At 43.2% G+C, this 20,931-nt stretch overlaps 1 protein-coding gene across 2 annotated transcripts in view; it reads left to right on the forward strand.

The window, feature by feature from the left end:
- The window catches only part of LOC124013699 (TBC1 domain family member 22B-like), a 183,674-nt gene that overhangs the window by 85,023 nt on the left and 77,720 nt on the right, over positions 1 to 20,931 (forward strand). For both annotated transcript variants that reach the window (XM_046328131.1, XM_046328130.1), the window contains exon 10: positions 5,001 to 5,107. In XM_046328131.1, the coding sequence (XP_046184087.1) occupies positions 5,001 to 5,107 (107 nt within the window). The remainder of the gene's footprint in view (positions 1 to 5,000; positions 5,108 to 20,931) is intronic.

Genomic DNA, 20,931 nt, shown 5'->3' on the forward strand with positions numbered 1-20,931 from the left:
CACGGCGTCTCCAGACTCTGTCACGTCTGTCACGTGCTCAGTGTGAACCTGCTTTCATCTGTGAAGAGCACAGGGCGCCAGTGGCGAATTTGCCAATCTTGGTGTTCTCTGGCAAATGCCAAACGTCCTGCACGGTGTTGGGCTGTAAGCACAACCCCCACCTGTGGACGTCGGGCCCTCATACCACCCTTATGGAGTCTGTTTCTGACAGTTTGAGCAGACACATGCACATTTGTGGCCTGCTGGAGGTCCTTTTGCAGGGCTCTGGCAGTGCTCCTCCTGCTCCTCCTTGCACAAAGGCGGAGGTAGCGGTCCTGCTGCTGGGTTGTTGCCCTTCTACGGCCTCCTCCACGTCTCCTGATGTACTGGCCTGTCTCCTGGTAGCACCTCCATGCTCTGGACACTATGCTGACAGACACAGCAAACCTTTTTGCCACAGCTCGCATTGATGTGCCATCCTGGATGAGCTGCACTACCTGAGCCACTTGTGTGGGTTGTAGACTCTGTCTCATGCTACCACTAGAGTGAAAGCACCGCCAGCATTCAAAAGTGACCAAAACATCAGCCAGGAAGCATAGGAACTGAGAAGTGGTCTGTGGTCACCACCTGCAGAACCACTCCTTTATTGGGGGTGTCTTGTTAATTGCCTATAATTTCCACCTGTTGTCTATTCCATTTGCACAACAGCATGTGAAATTTATTGTCAATCAGTGTTGCTTCCTAAGGGGACAGTTTGATTTCACAGAAGTGTGATTGACTTGGAGTTACATTGTGTTGTTTAAGTGTTCCCTTTATTTTTTTGAGCAGTGTACATTTTTTGAGCCCAACATTAATGACATTTAACGAGCCCGATCCCCCCCCAAAAGTTCAAATGATCTTGCTGTTACCCAATACATATATGATATAGGCTACTGCACATTACGCACGACAGAAAAAGAGAAAATTTCCATAGATGTAGCCAGCAATATGCTCTCTTGAGTACATAAATGAAACCTGCTCCAGCACCAGGAATTGTGCACATCGTTCAAATAATGCTAAAGCAGAAGATAACATGCCACTCTGGTTCAGCACATTGCCTTCAAAGTTACAAGTACAGGCTAGCGAATTGGGATTTTAATTTGGAAATATATTAGGGCCTATTTGTATAATTAGTAGGCTTACGCATACAGTATATAGCTTTAATAATATTTCCCCTAATGTTATTAGCCTACCTCTTTCTCTCTCTATCGTTGCTTCATTCATTCCTCGCCTTTCAACAGGTAAATGCAATACGTTTTGTTGTCCTCATCTTCATCATTCTAATAACGTCCTTTAATAATATAGGACTGGAATTAGAGGCAGATGGCTTTCACTTCTCTTCACAAACATTGAATGTTTATGGGCCTGAATAAATAACTGCTATAGTCTACCGCCATCGCAGGTTCGCTCTTCTTTTGGCTGCCGTGTTTAACATTCATCAAAAATTAGCTTGTGTCCCTCTTCGAATTGTCTATTGGTATAAGAAATGCAAAAGAGCTAAGTAGTGTTTTTTTAATGAGAGGCCAGCGGAGCACAGGTGCTTGCGTATTGCGCATTAGACAGAGGCTATAAGCTTATCATGCATAATCCATCATTATTTAGCTAAATAAAAGGCTAATACCGCATTGAATGTATTACCCGAAAGAAGTAGGCTAGGACATCTATATATAGGATTGTATATCAATCAAGAACAGGATTATCTATTTTGGATGCAATTTAAATAGAGTTAATGGAGAGAGCGAGAAAGACTGAAAGTGCTCACACGTGCATTGATTCAAAGCAACAATTTTCAAGTGATAGGCTGATTACAAAATCTGCAGCGACAATTAAGAAATATATATCTTTGCAATTACAAAATAATATGATCCCCCCCGAAAGCCAGATGGAGATGGGTAAATTAGACAAGACTTCAGTCTTTATATTACCTATCAGAAGAAAAGAAAGTTACCATGATGAGATGATTGGTCTACATGCATTGTGAACTGCGTTGCATACGGCGAGGGGCTGTCTGTTCCCACCCTGAGTGTTGATTCATCATGCAGAGGACTTAGCAAAGCAAGATTTAGACATGACATATCATTTAGCAGGTCCATTTCACGCTATGCTGTTCATATAGATAATTCACTGGTTTCTCAGTTATTCATCCTGGTCAAAGGGAGTGGTTTTGGGCAGTAAATCTCGGTAACCGGGTTCCCACCATTCAACCCTTGTATGTATGTACACTACCGTTCAAAAGTTTGGGGTCACTTAGAAATGTCCTTGTTTTTGAAAGAAAAGCAAATAACATCAAAATAAGTACAGTGTAGACATTGTTAATGTTGTAAATGACTATTGCAGCTGGAAACGGTAGATTTTTTAATGGAATATAAGCGTACATTTATCAGCAAACATCACTCCTGTGTTCCAATGTCACACTGTGTTAGCTAATCCAAGTTTAGCATTTTAAAAGGCTAATTGATCATTAGACAACCCTTTTGCAATATGTTACCCACGGATGGACTTCATTGCTGATGTAGAGCTTCATAATCTGGCTTTTGAAGATATTATGCATGGTTTAGATGATAGGTCTATGTGCAGAGAACATACTGAAAGAGTAAGATGGCACTAAAATTGTTATCAGTATTTTTTTTAAATATAGATTAGTGCTGTATATTTGAATGACTGTGGAGAGTAGATGTAGTTGAATGACTATGGTTGTAGATGTAGTAAGAAGCATCAGTCTGCATAACCACAGCAACTCGCCCAAGCCTCCCCCATTTCTCCTTCACCCAAATCCGGATAGCTGATGTTCTGAAAGCGCTGCAAAATCTGGCCCCCTCAAATCAGCCGGGCTAGACAATCTGGACCCTCTCTTTCTAAAATGATCTGCCAAAATTGTTGCAACCCCTATTACTAGCCTGTTCAACCTCTCTTTCGTGTCGTCTGAGATTCCCAAACATTGGAAAGCTGCTGCGATCATCCCCCTCTTCAAAGGTGGAGACACTCTAGACCCAAACTGCTACAGACGTATATCTCTCTTACCCTGCCTTTCTAAGGTCTTCGAAGCCAAGTTAACAAACAGATTACCAACCATTTCGAATCCCACCGTACCTTCTCCGCTATGCAGTCTGGTTTCAGAGCTGGTCATGGGTGCACCTCAGCCACGCTCAATGTCCTAAACAATATCAGAACCGCCATCGATAAGAGACATTACTGTGCAGCTGTATTCATCGACCTGGCCAAGGCTTTCGATGTTGTCAATCACCCCATTCTTATCGGCAAACAGTCTTGCTTTCTCAAATGATTGCCTCGCCTGGTTCATTAACTACTTCTCTGATAGAGTTCAATGTGTCAAATCGGAGGGCCTGTTGTCTGGACTTCTGGCAGTCTCTATGGGGGTGCCACAGGGTTAAATTCTCAGGCCGACTCTCTTCTCTGTATACATCCATGATGTCACTCTTGCTGCTGGCGATTCTCTGATCCACCTCTACGCACACAACACCATTCTGTGTATTTCTGGCCCTTCTTTGGGCACTGTGTTAACTAACCTCCAGACGAGCTTCAATGCCATATCTCTCCTTCCGTTACCCCCAACAGCTCTTAAATGCAAGTAAAACTAAATGCATGCTCTTCAACCGATCGCTGCCCGCACGTCCAGCATCACTACTTTGGACGGTTCTGACTTAAAATATGTGGACAACTACAAATACCTAGGTGTCTGGTTAGACTGTAAACTCTCCTTCAAGACTCGCATCAAACATCTACAATCCAAAATTAAATCTAGAATCGGCTTCCTATTTCGCAACAAAGCCTCCTTCACTCATGCTGCCAAACACACCCTCGTAAAACTGACCATCCTCGGCGATGTCATTTACAAAATAGCCTCCAACACACTACTCAACAAATTGGATGCAGTCTATCACAGTGCCATTCGTTTTGTCAACAAAGCCCCATATACTACCCACCACTGTTACCTGTACGCTCCTGTTGGCTGGCCCTCGCCTCATACTCGTCGCCAAACCCACTGGCTCCAGGTCATCTACATGTCTCTGCTAGGTAAAGCCTTGCCTTATCTCAGCTCACTGGTCACCATAGCAGCACCCAACCATAGCACGCGCTCCAACAGGTATATCTCACTGGTCACCCCCAAAGCCAAATCTTACTTTGGCCGCCTTTCCTTCCAGTTCTCTGCTGCCAATGACTGGAACGAACTGCAAAAATCACTGAAGCTGGAGACTCATATCTCCCTTACTAGCTTTAAGCACCAGCTGTCAGAGCAGCTCACAGATCACTGCACCTGTACATAGCCCATCTGTAAATAGCCCATCCAACTACCGTATCCCCATACTGTATTTATTTATCTTGCTCCTTTGCACCCCAGTATCCCTACTTGCACATTCATCTTCTGCACATCAATCACTCCAGTGTTTAATTGTTATATTGTAATTACTTTGCCACCATGGCCTATTTATTTACTTTTTCTACAGTATTATTGACTGTATGTTTGTTTATTCCATGCGTAAGTCTGCGTTGCTGTATGTGTCAAACTGCTTTGCTTTATTCTTGGCCAGGTCGCAGTTGTAAATGAGAACTTGTTCTCAACTAGCCTACCTGGTCAAATAAAGGTGAAATACTTGTATTTGTATTTTTATAATGTAAGTAATGTGTGTGTGAATGGGGGTGGAGAGGAAATTGACACATTAACAGGTGTTGTTAGAGAGACCCTCCATGAAGCGCTGAGAACAACCATCTGTACCACTACACTTCATCAAGGAGAGAGACTCCCCAGGCTCTCTTCATGAACATCATTCTCTTATTTTTTTCCCAGTTTAATAGAAGGCCCCTGCTGTGATGCTGGTAGACCCAATTCACTCTTATTTTCTCTCTCTCTCTCTCTCTCTCTCTCTCTCTCTCTCTCTCTCTCTCTCTCTCTCTCTCTCTCTCTCTTTCTCTCTTTCTCTCTTTCTCTCTTTCTCTCTTTCTCTCTTTCTCTCTCGGTACAGAGGAGGAGGTGGAGAACTTTGATGTGTCCAGCTTGCAGGAGGAGACTTTGCGGAACATCGAGGCTGACAGTTTCTGGTGCATGAGCAAGCTGTTGGACGGCATTCAGGTACATGGATTCTCCTTTCCTTTCCGCTGTTTACATTCACTGTGTGCCTGTGTGTGTGCGCTTGTGTGTGTGTGTAGCACCGCCCCAGGAGAGAACGGTTAGGCGTGTGTATATTTATGTGGAGTAGTAGTTCCAGGGGTGCAGTTATGATGTGTGTGTGTGTGTGTGTTGATTTGGCCACAAACATGAATGCATACAGGTTTAGTCACAATAGGTTCCCCTGTGTGTAGGTTAGTTGCTCCCTCCCACCTTCCCCCTCTGTTCCATCTCTTCAGTATTAGAGTGTGTGGTACATATTTTCTTTCTGCACTGTTGCCGTAGCCAAATACAGCCTTTTACCTGTCAGCCTGGTGGCGGGCAGCGTTAAGCATATCACCCAGGGAACTGGTCCGCCTCCTCACTTTCTCGCTCTCTTTGTCGCTTATTGATTTACAGCCATAACATTAGAGCCCCGTGTGTGTGAGTGCGCCCATATGCGTGAGCATGCGAGTGTGTGTTTGGCCTTGATGTAAATGGCCCCATACACAGAGTTAGCTAGGCAGTGGAAGAAGGCAGGTAGGTGGCAAGGCTATATTCTCCATACAGCCATTAAACAGTGTGTTCAGAGCGGAGTGTTGCTACTAGCCACATGCCCGACACTGCTCCCGGGTGTTGCCCGCTTCCACCGGTTTGTCTCGCTGTGGTTTTTTCTAAACACTCGCTAGGGATGAAATGTTGTGTAATTACACCAGGGTGTGGAAGAGGATTCGATTTACTCTCTCAGTCTCTCTCTCTCTCCCTCTCCCTCTCTCTCTCTCGCTCTCGCTCGCTCTCTCTCCCGCTCTCTCTTTCTTGCGCTCTCGCTCACTCACTCACTCACTCACTCACTCACTCACTCACTCACTCACTCACTCACTCACTCACTCACTCACTCACTCACTCACACACACAGATTGCCTGTTTGGCATGAAATACAATTTGTAGATCTTGCCAAAGCAGTATAGTTGTACAGCATTTCAGTAAATACAATGAGGATAATTAAATGTATTTACTTAACCTTTATTTTTATCAAGGAGTCATACTGAGACCAAGGTTTACAGATGAGCCCTGAATGACATACATGACAGAAAATACACACATAAATAGAAAATGCAAGCAGAAAGAAGAACACGGTCATAAAAAACAAGCGCTTTCATCAGTGATACGGTCCTCAATCAGCTTTCTGAATTGCCCTCGAGTCCCCAATATATCAAATTTAAGAACATTTTGAAGATATTTTTTTTTTTTTAAAGATGCAAGAACTTAAAGCTGATTTACCGAACTCAGTAGAGACCGGGTGTGGTAACTAGTATGTCTAAAGTTTAGTAAAGATGTTGGGACTGTTTGTTAAGGGGATTTATAAATTAAAACATAGAAATGTATCAACCTACGTGACATCAAAGAGGGCCAGCCAACTTTCCGGTAGAGAATGCCTCGATGAGCACTAAAATTGTCACCCAGTAATATAGCTCTGTGCGCTATGATGAACAGCAACTAACTGCTTTAATGAAGTGGCAGCTGTGTTCATATACAGTTGAAGTCAGATGTTTACACTTACGTTGGAGTCATTAAAACTCGTTTTCAACCACTCCACACATTTCTTGATAACAAACTATAGTTTTGGCAAGTCTGTTAGGACATCTACTTTGCGCATGACACAAGTCATTTTCCCAACAATTGTTTACAGACAGATTATTTCACTTATAATTCACTGTATCACAATTTCAGTGGGTCAGAATTTTCCATCCACTAAGTTGACTGTGCCTTTAAACAGCTTGGGAAATTTTCAGAAAAGTATGTCATGGCTTTAGAAGCTTCTGATAGGCTAATTGACATCATTTGAGTCAAATGGAGGTGTACCTGTGGAGGTATTTCAAGGCTTACCTTCAAACTCAGTGCAACCTCAAGTCTGTTTCATCCTTGGGAGCAATTTCCAATCGCCTGAAGGTACCACGTTCATCTGTACAAACAATAGTACGCAAGTATAAACACCATGGGACCACGCAGCCGTCACACCGCTCAGGATGGAGACTCGTTCTGTCTCCTACAGATGAACATACTTTGGCGTGAAAAGTGAAAATCAATCCCAGAACAACAGCAAAGGACCTTGTGAAGATGTTGGAGGAAACCGGTGCAAAGTATCTATATCCACAGTAAAAGTCCTATATCGACATAACCTGAAAGGCCACTCAGCAATGAAGAAGCCACTGCTCCAAAACTGCCATTAAAAACCAGACTACGGTTTGCAACTGCACATGGGGACAAAGGTTGTACTTTTTGGAGAAATGTCCTCTGGTCTGATGAAACAAAAATAGAACTGTTTGGCCATTATGACCATCATTATGTTTGGAGGAAAAAAAGGGGAGCTTGCAAGCTGAAGAACACCATCCCAACCGTGAAGCACGGGGGTGGCAGCATCATGTTGTGGGGGTGCTTTGCTGCAGGAGGGACTGGTGCACTTCACAAAATAGATAGCATCATGAGGACGGAAAATGATGTGGAAATATTGAAGCAACATCTCAAGACATCAGCCAAGAAGTTAAAGCTTTGTCGCAATGAGTCTTCCAAATGGACAATGACCCCAAGCATATTTCCAAAGTTGTGGCAAAATGGCTTAAGAAACACAAAATATTGGAGTGGCCATTGTAAAGCCCTGACCTCAATCCGTTAGTACATGTGTGGGCAGAACTGAATAAGTGTGTGTGAGCAAGGAGGCCTACAAACCTGACTTAGTTACACCAGCTCTGTCAGGAGGAATGGGCCAAAATTCACCCAACTTATTGTGGGAAGCTTGTGGAATCAAACCTGAAATGTTTGACCCAATGTAAAAATTTTAAAGGCAATTCTACTAAACACTAATTGAGTGTATGTAAACTTCTGACTCACTGGGAATGTGATAAAATAAATAAAAGCTGAAATAAATCACTCTACTATTATTCTGACATTGCACATTTTTTAAATAAAGCGGTGATCCTAACTGACCTAAAACGGGGACTTTTTACCATGTTTAAATGTCAGGAACTGTGAAAAACTGAGTTTAAATGTATTTGGCTAAAGTGTATGTAAACTAACTGTAGACGTTGCCACTGTAGTCTAGGACTGATAGAAACATCAACTGAATATTCTGTGTTCTACTGTTTAGCGGTTGGCAGTGCCTATTTCTATAGAAGAAGCCCATTTTTATTTTGTATTTATTTATCTTCCATTTTTGCAGGTATTTTGTTTTAGGGGGTACTCTCAGCTTCTTAACTTACTCATCACTATGCTTTAAAAAAATAATGAAATACAGTTCATTTGAGTAGTAATAATAATTGTACATATAATCATATATACAGGTACAACACTACTGCTGTTGTATTGTGTAATCTTCAATAGATACCTTTTAAGATTATAAAAGAAAAAGACGGAATGGGAAATAAACAACCAAATGTATATGCATGATGGTTACACTATTTATTACTTATAAGTTATATATAATGTAAATACTACATGGAATTAATGGTCATGGGATGACTCTTAGGCTATGGCAATCATATACATACTGTATCTCTCGTTCTCTCGCTCGCTCTTCTCTCTCCCGCTCTTTCTCTCTCCTCTCACCTTGCTCACCTCGCTTACTTCTATCATCTCTCTCCTCTCATCGTCTTTCCTGGCCTCTTTGTATCTGTCATTCAGAAGGCGGTCTCTCCTCTCCTTCACTCCAGTCTCTCTCTACTCCAGAGAGGGCCATTTGTATGCTGGTGACTCACCTCTCTTCAGAGGTAGCAGTGCATTAGGATGCACTCCCAGCCAGCTACCCTTTTGTGCTGTTTTGTCCCCTAATTACCGCAGTAACTTATGTGTACAAAGCTGATTCGCACAGGCACTTATGATTTTCTTCATAACTTCACAGTATACTCAGTTATAACCCAGGAATATTCGTACTTAACTTTTACACAGTGCTTAGAGGTGTTTGTGTGTGTCTTTGTGGGGCTGTGTCTGTGTGAGAGAGAGAGACAGGGACTGCCTTTGATTATTGCAGTAGAAAGGAATGCTTACTTTGAAGATTATCTGACACCATAGCATTCTTACATCTCCACGGAATGATATAAGATCGTGATGAACATATCATAATAGGTATTAAGCAGTAAACAACATTTTGTATCACAGCAAATTGCTTTTTTGACATTGATCTTTGGACATTCAAGGACAATACAAAGGATGGCTAACAACACTAAGAATGTGTCCCATATGGCACCCTAGTCCCTACATAGTGCACTACTTTTGACCAAGAAGTGAACTATATAGGAAATAGGGTGCCATTTGCGATGCAGCCTCAATGAGGCTAACAACACTAGATGGCATTGCTCCTAGTATAGAAAGCAGACTGCTATTATTGAAATCTTCGTTTCCTAAAAGCTCTAAAGTAAAATTCACAATAACATCCAGCTTTCAGACAGCTTTCTATAGCTTTCTGCCCTGAAGGCAGTACACCACAAAAACACTGCTTCATATAGCAATGTACAATACTCAATGTGTATCACTTGTCATATTCTCTTTCATTTTGCACCAGCATGCATCAGAATCAAGCATGAGACTAGCTAACTAACCCCATCTTCTGTTTAGCTGTTCTTCTATTGGTCTCCCGCACCACTTGATGCCGTTTACATGTCACAATGACCTGTGTGGAAGCTAACATGCATTTCTTTAATCCTTGCTGTTTATGTTGAGCATTAGGTTTAGAGACAGATGGAGAGACTTTACAGGCTTTGATTCTGCTCCCTAGAGGCTCTTCGTATGGCACTCAATCAACGACACAACAAGACCACTCCTCTCTCTCTCACACACACACACACACACACACACACACACACACACACACACACACACACACACACACACACACACACACACACACACACACACACACACACACACACACACACACACACACACACACACACACACACACACACACACACACACACACACACACACACACACACACACTTGGTGAACTCACACAGCTGTGGGTACACTCACACACATCACCAGCTGTTGTGTTTTGATGACTGATATGTGAGCGGTGCAGCCTAAACCCCTGTGATTCGCCGAAGCGGGACAAGGCACCACGGTGGCGTTTGCTTAACGCCGACCTCGGACCCCTGTGTTGGGCCCTGGGAGACCCCATCTCTGATTAGCACGGCTAGGTGATCTGTAAACAGATGTATGGTGTCAGAGAGGAGAGCAGCTCTCTCAGGGAGGGAAGGGGCCACACAGCTTGCTTGTGAAGCTGGTTATCAGAGTTGGAGTCTTTTAGTTGGTGTTTATTTGACCAAAAGACTAATAAAGTTGCTCTAGTGAAGTGCACTCACCTACAAACACTTGGATTTTCTCTAGGAATTGATCATGTAATTGTATTCAGTAGCAAGACAAAAGAACTGACATACATCCTTAGAAAACACCCTATAAAACATCCAAACCCAAAGAGGGTAATGGCTTTCTAGACCCCCCACTCCTCTGCTATTTAACCCCTGCACTCCCCGTCTCCTCTGTGGCTATTGTAGTAGTGGGTATCAGAGAGAATAAGTTAACGGCTGGGACAGGATGGATAACAAACTAGCTAATTAAGGTGCGAGAGGTGTTCAGGCCCGTAAAGATTGTTTAGAAACCATTAGGGGCAAAATGACGTGCCCCTACCCCTCTCTGCCACACACACATAATTAGATATAGACAAGGTCACAGGAACCACACAGACACACACACATGCACACACACACCCTCTCCCTGGTGCTCCTGTAGGAACTGCTGCTGTCGACAGAATGTAGTAGCATTTACGCTGGGACAAAGGAGCCAAAGCACGCTTTTATTAAATTTCCTAAATAAATAGGTCCCTTATGGGGCCTTGTCGCTAAAACACATTCAGTGATATTAATGAGCCACTTGTTTATATAGCCTATTTTTAACGTGCTCTATAGCTAACTTAACAGAGAAGAAATTGGAAGCATTTACCTCAGAGCCCCTAGAGATTAGTGGTATAAAACACTGTGAAAGCCACTGTGAGAGTAGTATCAGATCTGGAATAGAAAAGGCTTTTCTTTCTGTAATATATTAATAAATTCCTCTCGGCTTGAACTTTAAATGGAGCTTAAATGATTTTCCAGCAACTAGGTTACTTGTCGTTACAATGGCCTTCTTTTTAATTGAGCTTTTCTGTTGTGTTATAAAACTAGTATTGGCGTCTAGTTTTACATGGTTGTTTAAAGTGCCATTTGTTCAGTCTTTCCGAAATCTTCTTGTCTGTCTGGATTAGCTGTTTACCATTTTTTTTCAGTAATCTGCTGCACTACTTAACTAGATGCAGATAGACACACAAACATACAAAGAGGTTAAACACTGGCTAGCTAGCTCCACACACTAGGGTTGGGCGGTATCCAGATTTCCATATCTTCATATTGTCCTTCTCTCACCCCGGGATTTACAGTATTAATGGATTAATACACAAGTAATATCACATTTTCATGGCGGCTGCTAGCTAAATATGCTAACGAGTGCAAACAAAAATAAAGAATTGTAAAGACAGGCAATCCAGCTCATAAATTTGTACATAGGTTTGTACATAGAAGCTACCAAATTATATTTTTTGTGAGTTTGGACATTTACAAGCAAATATGAACAAGCGATATTAAAAATGAACAAAGTTTTGACGCATGCTTGTCTGAAGGAAGAACATTACTGGCTCTGGAGCAGCATGTGTGCACGCTGTGTCTTTGTCAAGATGGCAACGGCAGTTATACAGATATCGCATCCAAAGGGCTTTGACTATGCAAACACAGCAGAAAGCTAACACAATATGAGGCTCTGTCACCTTATTAATTCAGCAACTTACTTGCTAACGTGACCCCTAAGTTTCACTTGCTAGTTAACGCAGAATTCATTTTTTTTCACGCAGGAAAGAAAGAAATAAACACACAAGAAATATCTTGCTGCGTTTTTTAAACGCAGATCTAAAATTCTTTGTATTGTAATTTCTGCTCGGCATCACACAAATGTTGTGCTTCAGTTGCACTTCTCCACGAGGATGAGAATTCATTCGTGAACAGGCATTCTTATCAGCAGACAGCGCTCTAACTGATGTTTAGCTACTTTTCTCCAGTACTTTTCTCAGTGTAGCCAGCCCACCTTTCTCCAGTTAAATCCAAGATGAACTTTAAACAAAACTTTAGGAAGTGTATCTGGCTACATTCTTTCTATGAAAAACATTAGAAACAGGATGACCATACATCATTTTTGCAACAAAAAAAACCTTGCCTTTTCATCATTAGCTCATTTACTTGTGTGGCTGCCAGCCAAATAGCGTTTGCACTTCTGTTGTCATCTGTTGAAAATGAAGCTATTTTCTGACGAATGTGTTGCGCTTATGTATTTTTATAGCAGCGATCTACCTCCCCAAGCAAAGTGAGAAGAATTAGAGCACCACATTGAAGCTGCCCATCAACACCCGTTCGGGGTGGTGTTGTCATCATGTTTGACAGTCTCCTGGAGGGGAAGATGTCTTTCCAAGAAATGGCCATATCACAGCCTGCTGATATGGACAGCCCCATCAAGAGGATCCTCCTGGATGATGTATTTTGGGAGAGAGTGGTAAGCAGCCTGAAACTCCTGAAACCTATAGCGTTAGCCATTGCACGGATTGAGGGAGACTTCCTGTATGATGTTCAGAATCTGCTTGCAGATGTAAGCGAAGAAATCCGTACTGCCCTGCCCACTTCACTGTTCCTACAAGCAGAGGAAACGTGAAGACCTCTGCCTGAAGCCCATCGTGCCACAGTGTCCATGTTGGACCCCAAGTATGGCAAGAGCATCCTGTCTGGTGCAGAGATCAACAAGGCTTATGGTGTCATCACTACTGTGTCTCGTCACCTTGGCCTGGATAAGGGCAAGGTTCTTGGCAGTCTGGCGAAGTATACTTCCAAGCAAGGGCTTTGGGATGGAGATGTAATATGGCAGTTGTGCCAACATCACCCACCTGGTGGAAGGGACTTTGTGGATCTGAGGCATCATCCTCCAAATCCCACCAACATAAGCCGCCTCAGAGCGCAATTTGACCTTTTTAGGGGAGCACACACACCAAAGCACGCAACAGGCTGACCAATACAAGGGTTGAAAAATTGGTGGCCACCCGGACAAATTTGAGGCTTTTTGAGCCTGACAACGAGCCATCCTCAACAAGGTTGGACACAGTTGACAGTGAGAGGACATTTCTTTTTTTTGAGTTTTAATCAGTAATATCTACAGTTGAAGTCAGAAGTTTCCATACATATAGGTTGGAGTCATTAAAACTTGTTTTTCAACCACTCCACAAATTTCTTGTTAACAAAATATAGTTTTGGCAAGTCAGTTAGGACATCTACTTTGTGCATGACACAAGTCATTTTTCCAACAATTGTTTACAGACAGATTATTTCACTTATTATTCACAGTGGTAAGACGTTTACAAACACTTAGTTGACTGTGCCTTTAAACAGCTTGGACAATTACAGAAAACTATGTCATGGCTTTAGAAGCTTCTGATAGGCTAATTGAAATAATTTGAGTCAATTGGAGGTGTACCTGTGGATGTATTTCAAGGCCTACCTTCACACTCAGTGCCTCTTTGCTTGACATTATGGGAAAATAAATCAGCCAATACGTCAGAAAAAAAATTGTAGACCTCCACAAGTCTGGTTCATCCTTGGGAGCAATTTCCAAACGCCTGAAGGTACCACGTTCATCTGTACAAACAATAGTACACAAGTATAAACACCATGGGACCACGCAGCCGGCATACCGCTCAGGAAGGAGACGCATTCTGTCTCCTAGAGATGAACCTTCTTTGGTGCGAAAAATGAAAATCAATCCCAGAACAACAGCAAAGGACCTTGTGAAGATGCTGGAGGAAACAGGTACAAAAGCATCTATATCCACAGTAAAACGAGTCCTATATCGACATAACTTGAAAGGCTGCTCAGCAAGGAAGAAGCCACTGCTCCACAACCGCCATTAAAAAACTAGACTACAGTTTGCAACTGCACATGGGGAAAAAGATCGCACTTTTTGGAGAAATGTCTTCTGGTCTGATGAAACAAAAATAGAACTGTTTGGCCACAACGTCCATCGTTATGTTTGGAGGAAAAAGGGGGAGGCTTACAAGCCGAAGAACACCATCCCAACCGTGAAGCTCATGGATGGCAGCATCATGTTGTGGGGGCGAAGTGAGAAGAATATATGTATGGTGGACATTCCTGCACTCAACATGCCAATTTCACACTCCCTCTTGTGGCATTGTGTTGTGTGACAAAACTGCACATTTTAGAGTGGCCTTTGTTATTGTCTCCAGCGCAAGGTGCACCTGTGTAATAACCATGCAGTTTAATCTGTTTCTTGATATGCTACAGCTGTCAGGTGGATGGATTATTATCTTGGCAAAGGATAAATGCTCACTAGCCAGGAGAAGCTTTTTGTGCATATGGCAAATTTCTGGGAACTTTTACATTATGGGATATACCTATGTGAGAATGCTGTTCATCGACTACAGCTCGGCATTTAACACCATAGTGCCCTCCAAGCTCGTCATCAAGCTTGAGACCCTGGGTCTCAACCCCGCCCTGTGCAACTGGGTACTGGACTTCCTGACGGGCCGCCCCCAGGTGGTGAGGGTAGGCAACAACATTTCCACCCCGCTAATCCTCAACATTGGGGCCCCACAAGGGTGCATTCTGAGCCCTCTCCTGTACTTCCTGTTCACCCACGACTGCGTGGCCACGCACGCCTCCAACTCAATCATCAAGTGTGCGGACGACACAACAGTGGGAGGCTTGATTACCAACAACGACGAGACGGCCTACAGGGAGGAGGTGAGGGCCCTCGGAGTGTGGTGTCAGGAAAATAACCTCACACTCAACGTCAACAAAACTAAGGAGATGATTGTGGACTTCAGGAAACAGCAGAGGGAACACCCTCTATTCACATCGATGGAACAGTAGTGGAGAGGGTAGTAAGTTTTAAGTTCCTCGGCGTACACATCACAGACAAACTGAATTGGTCCACCCACACAGACAGCATCGTGAAGAAGGCGGAGCAGCGCCTCTTCAACCTCAGGAGGCTGAAGAAATTCAGCTTGTCACCAAAAGCACTCACAAAAACTTCTACGGATGCACAATCGAGAGCATCCTGTCGGGCTGTATCACCGCCTGGTACGGCAACTGCTCCGCCCACAACCGTAAGGCTCTCCAAAGGGTAGTGAGGTCTGCACAACTCATCACCGGGGGCAAACTACCTGCCCTCCAGGACACCTACACCACCCGATGTCGCAGGAAGGCCATAAAGATCATCAAGGACAACAACCACCCGAGCAACTGCCTGTTCACCCCGCTATCATCCAGAAGGCGAAGTCAGTACAAGTGCATCAAAGCTGGGTCCGAGAGACTGAAAAACAGCTTCTATCTCAAGGCCATCAGACTGTTAAACAGCCACCACTAACATTGAGTGGCTGCTGCCAACACACTGATTCAACTCCTGCCACTTTAATAATGGGAATTGATGGGAAATTATGTAAAATATATCACTAGCCACTTTAAACAATGCTACCTAATATAATGTTTACTTACCCTACATTATTCATCTCATATGTATACGTATATACTGTACTCTATATCATCTACTGCATCCTTATGTAATACATGTATCACTAGCCACTTAACTATGCCACTTTGTTTACATACTCATCTCATATGTATATACTGCACTCAATACCATCTACTGTATCTTGCCTATGCCGCTGTGTACCATCACTCATTCATATATCTTTATGTACATATTCTTTATCCCCTTACACTTGTGTCTATAAGGTAGTAGTTTTGGAATTGTTACCTAGATTACTCGTTGGTTATTACTGCACTGTCGGAACTAGAAGCAACAAGCATTTCGCTACACTCGCACTAACATCTGCTAACCCATGTGTATGTGACAAATACAATTTGATTTGATTTATATCAGGTTTATTTTTGTTCAGTATGATTTGGCAATCTAAAATACTTTTGCTGACATGGGCTAATTGGCTGACTATCAGTTACTGACATAACAAGAGAGAAACTGGTGATGCACAAATAAGTGTTTAAATTGCACCTTGTGTATTGTACTATTCGAACTCGCAACAGTAAGTTGAGACCTGGGGGGAATTGATCCTTCAAAAGGAGGCCCATCCCTGACATAGCTAGAGCGGTGGATTAAGAGCAAGGTTTGTGTAATGTCTGTCTCACAAGCAACTGGAGAGACCACACACAGACACTCACTTGACTATCTGCTGGGTTAGCTGTGAGCTAAAGGGTCCCTGCCGTGGGAGGCTGGTGCATCCTGCTGGTGTAGCCGGTGTTGAGGCGATGTAGTGAGAGGTGCAGTGGGTTGCTATCCTGTTATTACTGCTCCGGGATGTTTAAAATGAACCGTGACTCATAGCTTCTGCCCGGGTTCAGCTTGCTCCTGTGTGTGTGGGGGTGGCTGTGGTTAGAGCCTAGGGAAGGGTGATGCCAGTCTTTGTTTGGGGGAATATCTCACCCTAGCGCACCCCTGCCAATTAGATTCATTCAACTGTGCCCAGGAGGAGGCGGGGGAGACATGGAGAAGAGCCAGAGCCAGGGAGAGGGGAAGAATAAGAGTAAAGGAGAGGGAGAGCAAGGCTCCAAACATTTTCAGTTGGTGGCACCAGTCCATAATTTGGTTGCACCCATTTTTCTTCGCAGCGTCACGTGATAGAGCAACATTTTATCATCTTATAAAGTTATTCAGTTCTTTATTAAAACGTGTAATCGACTACTGAGATGGTATTCAATAATACCATTTTTTCCCTTTTCATCAATTTTCATCTATTCATGTTTCAACCTAATCCAGTGGGTCATGCATTTTGGGTAGACAATTAAGCTGTTATATTTCACTGTTAAACCAACTCTAAATATACTGTAATAACCACTAATAGCCATATATTAGTCTAAAAGTTAATGTAATCTCCAGTTAATGTAATCTTAATGTAATCTGCAGTTGTAGCCTACCACCCAATGAGGCCTATGCAATCACAATGGCCAATATGCATTTATCACACTCTATCTCAAAGCCATATCAAATCTCTTGGCTGTAAAATAGTTGCAATTGAGCTGATTTTTTTTAAAGTACAGAAAGCTGAAAACCTCCTTAACTTTGACAACAGGATCGCTGTGTTTTCCCCGATATTGGATTTTAAAATGTTATACAATCAGAACCACTTTTTTTCCCTCCCAGAGCAGGCAGACACTTTCATTATAAGAATCATGAGGATAATTTACTTTTCTGTTTGACCAAATCCTGGTTTTAGCCTCCTAAAAATAGGAGGTGACCATGTAAAAATGTGCAGCTCAGCCAATTCTAAATTTAGGTAGGATAATGAAACAATGGGGATGTAAGGAGAAACATTGGGAGCGAGATTCAGGTTGAGGGAGGGGGAGGGAGAGTGGCAGGCAGGAGGGAGGCTGAGGCAGGAGAGACTAAGCGAATGGAATGAGACGGGGAGGGAGTGATTGGGACCTGGGGAGGCAGGGGGAAGAGGGAGTTTTTCTGGCTGACTGCGGCTCTCCCCTACCTTTTTATTGACAGCTGGATGCCTCTTTTTCAGCTCCGCTAGCTACTCAATCACACAGCTGATAGAGAAGCCTGTCACTCATATTCTCCTTGTTTCTGATACACACACACACACAGCCAGCACTCACACTCTCTATTCAGTCCTTTTGCTGACACATCTAACAAATACTCAAACTATAAGACACATGCACATTTAAGTACCTTGCAGACCCCGTTAAAATATGTGAGAGCACTCACAATCAATGAGTCCTAGATTTAGAGAGGTAGGGGGAGAAGAGGACAGGTTCTCAGTGTGAGTGAGATCTTTTTCAGTTAAGCCCATGATTGCTGATTGTTCCCACACAGTGAGGAGCCAGGTTATCCCTGAACACACACTCACACACTCACACAGCCATCTGCCAGTCGGAAGCCGGGGGCGATAGATGGAGAGAAGGTTGATGGAGGTGCGTCAATAGGGCTTTGTCCTCCTCCTCCTCCTGTGTGTTTGTAGGGGTCTGTGTGTGTGCATACAGCCCGGTGTTCAGCAGGTCTATTGTGACTCAGGGTTATCTGTAGCTGTCATCTCAGCAGCAGACGCCTCCAGCGACAGACAGACAAACAGACAGCCAGGCACACTTTCTATGTTGTTCACTTTGTTGATAGGCGCCGACACACACAATAAATAGCCTAAGTCTCCAAAGATTGTGTTTTACATTGTTTAGCCACTAACAGAATAGAAAGGGGAAGAAATGGCTGCCCTGAAAACCTCATTAGCCATGCATCGATCGCGAGAGTCTTGTCATTCCTGGGATGAAAAAGGGAATAGTTGTCATTGTTGGTGAGGGCAGAGACGTGGCAGAGACAGACAGTGACCCAATGGCTCAGTTTTTAGTTGAGAATAACAGAACAGCGAGAAAATAAAAGAAGAAGAACAAAGTGTGGAATGTGGATATTTCCTGCCATTGCCTCAGAGGATCAAAGATACGGTCAAATACTTTATCACAGACAATATGGCTTTGTGGAGATATGGGGAGCGAGAAAGGGAGGAAGAGAGAAGAAGAAGCGAGGGATGGTGTGATGGAGAAAGGGATGGAGAGAGTGTGATTGAGAACGAGGGCAGTACAGAGAGCGAGGGTAGTACAGAGAGAGAGAGGGCAATAGATTTATTTATTTTTATTCGTTATTTTACCAGGTAAGTTGACTGAGAACACATTCTCATTTGCAGCAACGACCTGGTGAATAGTTACAGTGGAGAGGAGGTGGATGAATGAGCCAATTGTAAACTGGGGATTATTAGGTGACCATGATGGTTTGAGGGCCAGATTGGGAATTTAGCCAGGTCACCGGGGTTAACACCCCTACTCTTACGTTAAGTGCCATGGGATCTTTAATGACCTCAGAGAGTCAGGACACCCGTTTAACGTCCCATCCGAAAGACTGCACCCTACATACACAGGGTAGTGTCCCCAATCACTGCCCTGGGGCATTGGGAGATAAAGTGAGAGAGCGCTAGGGAGGGGAAGAATCAGATATGAGAGACAGCATCACACTGTCTTCATACTGAGCTGGACAGTCTAGATCACAGGGTATCATCTGAGTGCTATGGGTCAGGTTAAGTGTACCATATTCCTTACACTTGCGCTGTGGCCTCACTCCGTACTTCCCCAGTGGGCCAGGTATTAAGCATGCTTAGCCTGTTAGAGTTACTAGTTACCTGTCCACAATTGTAATCGGTAAGGTAACTTTTGGACTTCCCAAACTCAGTAATGTAATCAGATTACTTTCAGATAACATTATATTACTAATTCAACATCATCTGTTGCTGGATAAATCAGCGTTTAGAGTTTACATAGCTGGCCATAAATGGATTTTGCATTTGGGTTGGTTATGTAGACTTCTTCTAACCCATTGCTTTATTCTGCAGATATTAATACGATTTGGCCATATCTTTACATTAAAAACCAAAGTCTGTCAGATTTCCAGTCATTACAATTCATTTAATACCTGTTGGTCTTCAAGAATAAGACTTGGACATATGGAATTATAGATTACCCCAATTGTTTTACTTGCGCATAACCCAAAAACGAAAGACTTATTAGCCAGCCCTACTCTGTTGTTTATGATTTTGTTGTCATGGAGGACTGATTGGGCTCATTGCTTTGATTTGAAAAGTTAACGCTGCCCTCGGAGTATCATGTTTTGCACTACCGAAAATTACAATATACAGTACGTGAAAAATGAATGCCATAGATGCATTTACTACATATTTATTATTTATGTTTTTGTTGGTGACACTTTGATGTCTCTCTAATTTGCAGCTGTTTAAGAGTTTGTGCATGGGTCCGTTATGCCCTCCCTATTTACGACTCTCTGCATGAAGCAGTGCTTAGAGTGGACCAGAGAGACCGGTACAGTAGCTACTTCATTAAAGCAGGGGATCTTAAAGCTGACGTACTTATTGGTGCCTGTGGGCTCTGGGTTAGTCTTAATACATGCTTCAAACTGGCCTACTGCTCACTCTCTTAACAGGTAATTGCATTTAGGGACAGAGAAAGAGGGAGGGAGAGCGATTAAGCATATTATGGTCTGTTGACCCGGGGACATGGCTACTGCACGTGTGCAGATGGAGCCAGAAAGTCTCAATCCCTACTCTCTCTAATAAGTCAGACCGTAGCCCATCAAACTAGATATGATCTCACTGTAGTGATTTCAGGGGATTCAGAACACTCACTGTTAATGTGGTTAGGTTAGGGAGATTACTGTCTAGTCTGGCCCTCTAGCTCTACTTTAGGAAAATGGACTGACTCCTGCTGAATGGAGTTAGATGAGGAGTAGAGGTAACTCAAGGGAGCAAGGGATGGAGCGAGGTAAGGAAGAAACGAAGGAAAATGCCTTGACCCGGTACTGCTGTGTACTCCTGAATCCATGCCAGCTATTGAAATATCATTTATATGTGTCAGCCTTCGTGAAATCCTTGTCACATTTTACATAGTGCATTATTTTCTTGAAGTAGCTTCTTTATAGCTGGGCTGTACAGTAGCACTGGAAGGTCACAGTGAAGGGAGAGGTGATGGTAGGCCAAGGTTTCTATCTCTCTCGCTCTCTATCTCTGCCCCCCCACCCTCTCTATCTTTCTCCATCTCTCCCCCCTCTGTCAGTAGTGTGTTGTATCCAGAGGCACTCCTGTATTCATGGCCACA

This window comes from Oncorhynchus gorbuscha, linkage group LG25, assembly GCF_021184085.1.
Source record: "Oncorhynchus gorbuscha isolate QuinsamMale2020 ecotype Even-year linkage group LG25, OgorEven_v1.0, whole genome shotgun sequence".
NCBI lineage: Eukaryota > Metazoa > Chordata > Actinopteri > Salmoniformes > Salmonidae > Oncorhynchus > Oncorhynchus gorbuscha.